At 57.4% G+C, this 2,288-nt stretch overlaps 2 protein-coding genes across 2 annotated transcripts in view; one reads left to right on the top strand and one right to left on the bottom strand.

The window, feature by feature from the left end:
* Window positions 1-202: 202 nt before the first annotated feature.
* LOC114071958 (cortexin domain-containing 1-like) lies at window positions 203-449 on the bottom strand. The gene has a single exon (XM_027909862.1). It carries the CDS (start codon window positions 374-376, stop codon window positions 203-205), a length of 174 nt encoding a protein of 57 aa, XP_027765663.1. The 5' UTR covers window positions 377-449.
* A 1,599-nt stretch (window positions 450-2,048) lies between these two features.
* Window positions 2,049-2,288, top strand: part of ARNT (aryl hydrocarbon receptor nuclear translocator) — a 19,837-nt gene continuing 19,597 nt past the window's right edge. Inside the window, exon 1 of the mRNA XM_027909854.1 lies at window positions 2,049-2,057. The gene's annotated coding sequence lies outside the window, so the exon portion shown is untranslated. The remainder of the gene's footprint in view (window positions 2,058-2,288) is intronic.

Raw genomic sequence — 2,288 nt, 5'->3', positions numbered from 1 at the left:
GGGGCTCTGGGGGCCCAGAAAGATAGGGGGGTGATGGGGGCACTGGGGGCTCTGAGGTGGAGGGGTCAGGGGGTTCCTGGGGGGCTCTGAGGGTCCTGGGTAGCCTTGCGATGCCAGGGGGGCCTGTGGGGCTGGGGGGTGTTGGAGCACCATGTGGGGAGGGGGTGCTGCGGAGTTTGGGGGTCCCGGGAGTTTGGGGGGGTCAGTTGATGGGCTCCTCCTCCCAGGTGGAGGTGGGGATGGCGCTGTAGGGATCCACCACGAGCCGGGCACAGCGCACGGTCATGGCGAGGAGGAAGAGCCCCAGGAGCACCACGAAGGCCGTGGCCACGGCCCTGTCCACGTCCAGGGCGGGCGGCACCGGGGGGCTCTCCATGCAGGGACCCTCAGGAGGGGGTGTCCTGGCTGGAAGGGACCCCCAGGTGTGTCCCAGGAACCCTCAGGTGTGTCCCAGGAATCTGGATAAATAAATATGGATATCTATTTAAATATACGTTAGAACTGGTGTTGCTATAATAATTTAATATTATAAGACTCAATATTATTTAATACTTATTGTTATAAATCAATATATTCTATATATTATTATATAAAATATGTCTTAGTATATCACACATAATGCTTTATAGACAATATAATACAGTGCACTAATGTCTTGTATTCTAAGATATTACATATTAATATTACTAATACATTATTTAGTATTATAACTTATTTTTATAAGTCAATAGTTATAATATTTATCATAAACATTTGCTTTTATTTAAATGTGTATGTCTATTTAAATAAATACAGATATTTGTTTAATTTATTAATGTGTTTGTGAAGCCAAAATGCGTGCCAGGAGCAGCCCCGAGTGCACCAAGGACGGCAAACAAATCCAGAGGCCCAGATTATGGAACTGTGGAATTGCTAAGGTGGGAAAAGACCTCTCCAATCATCCAGCCCATCACTGCTGGAAAAGCCCACCCTTTCCTTGGAGGAATTTTTCCAAATGTCCAACCTAAACCCCACCTGGAGCAACTTGAGAGCATTTCCTCTCATCCTGTTGTCCCCTGGGAGCAGATCCTGACCCCACCTGGCCCCAACCTCTTTCCAGAGGGTCCCAGGGAGGGGGAAGCCCCAGGATGTGACCCCCATCCCACGGAACAGCTCCATCCTTACCTCCCCGGGGTCCCTGTCCCAGCCCCTCCGGCTCCGGGATGGCTCCAGAGCCTCATTAATTCTGCAGGAATGTGCTGGCATCACCTTTCAGACGCTCCCAGTCCCCGGGAGACACAACCAGAGGATTGAATTCCCACCCCACACCCCCTTCTCCCATTGGGACAAGGCTCTGGAGGCCATTCCGGGTCTTCCTTGGGGCATGGGGTGTTTTGGGAAGTGCTGAGGAGGATTTATCCCAAAATAGAGCAAGAACCAGGCCTTCCCAGCCTGGGAGAGGGTTTTGAGCTGGCTCTTGTCTTACTTTGGAATAATCTGGGAAAAACTCTTGGAAAATGCACTGAACTGAGCTGCCTGTTTGGTTCTCGCCAAACAGTCTCGTGACAAGACCCAGTCTCAATTCCCCCCCAATCCGCATCCCAAACCGAACCCGAACTCCAGTCCCAACCCTAATCCCAGTCCCAGTGCCCACCACTCTCTGATCCCAGTCTAAACACTAATTCCCGCCCCAGTCCCAATCCCATTCCCATTCCCAACCCCAATTCCAGTCCCAATCCCTTCTCAGTGACCACGCCCCAAAGGGACACGCCCTCCACACACCCCGCCCCACTGGGGGCGGGGTCCTGCGTCTGTCGCCCCGCCCCACTGTCTGCGCCGTCCATCCGCCCCGCCCCCAGCCCGACATTCACACCAATAGCAGCGCCGCATCCCCCTCTCAGCCCGCCCCCCGCCCCCCAGCTGGGCCAATAGGCGCGCGGCGCGGCGCTGGCCCCGCCTCCGGGGCGGGGGGGGCTGCACGACCGGCCGAGGTTTTCCTGCGCCGCCATCTTGGCTCGGCGGAGCGGAGTGAGGAGGGGGCGGCCCCGCGACCCCCGCCATGGCCGCCGCCGGCGCCGGTGAGCACGGCCGGGGGCACCGCGGGGACCCACAGCGGCCGGGGGGGGCTGAGGGGCGGCTGAGGGGGGGCCATGGAGGTCTGAGGGGCGAGGGGGAGCTGAGGGGCTGTGTGGGGGTCTCAGGGGGTCTCAAGGGCCGCGTGGGGGTTTCGGGGGGTCTCAGGGGTGAGAGGGAGGTGAGGAGGGCTCTGAGGGGCGAGGGGGAGCTGAGGGAGTGCATGGGGGTCTCAG

The sequence above is a fragment of the Empidonax traillii genome, unplaced genomic scaffold (genome assembly GCF_003031625.1).
Source record: "Empidonax traillii isolate 1590-97213 ecotype Southwest subspecies unplaced genomic scaffold, ASM303162v1 scaffold2473:size46837, whole genome shotgun sequence".
Taxonomy (NCBI): Eukaryota; Metazoa; Chordata; class Aves; order Passeriformes; family Tyrannidae; genus Empidonax; species Empidonax traillii.
This window is presented reverse-complemented; position numbering and strand designations above follow the sequence as displayed.

What these genes read in the sequence shown, in the direction of transcription:
- LOC114071958 (XM_027909862.1), bottom strand. Translation starts at nt 376, where the DNA reads ATGGAGAGCCCCCCGGTGCCGCCCGCCCTGGACGTGGACAGGGCCGTG.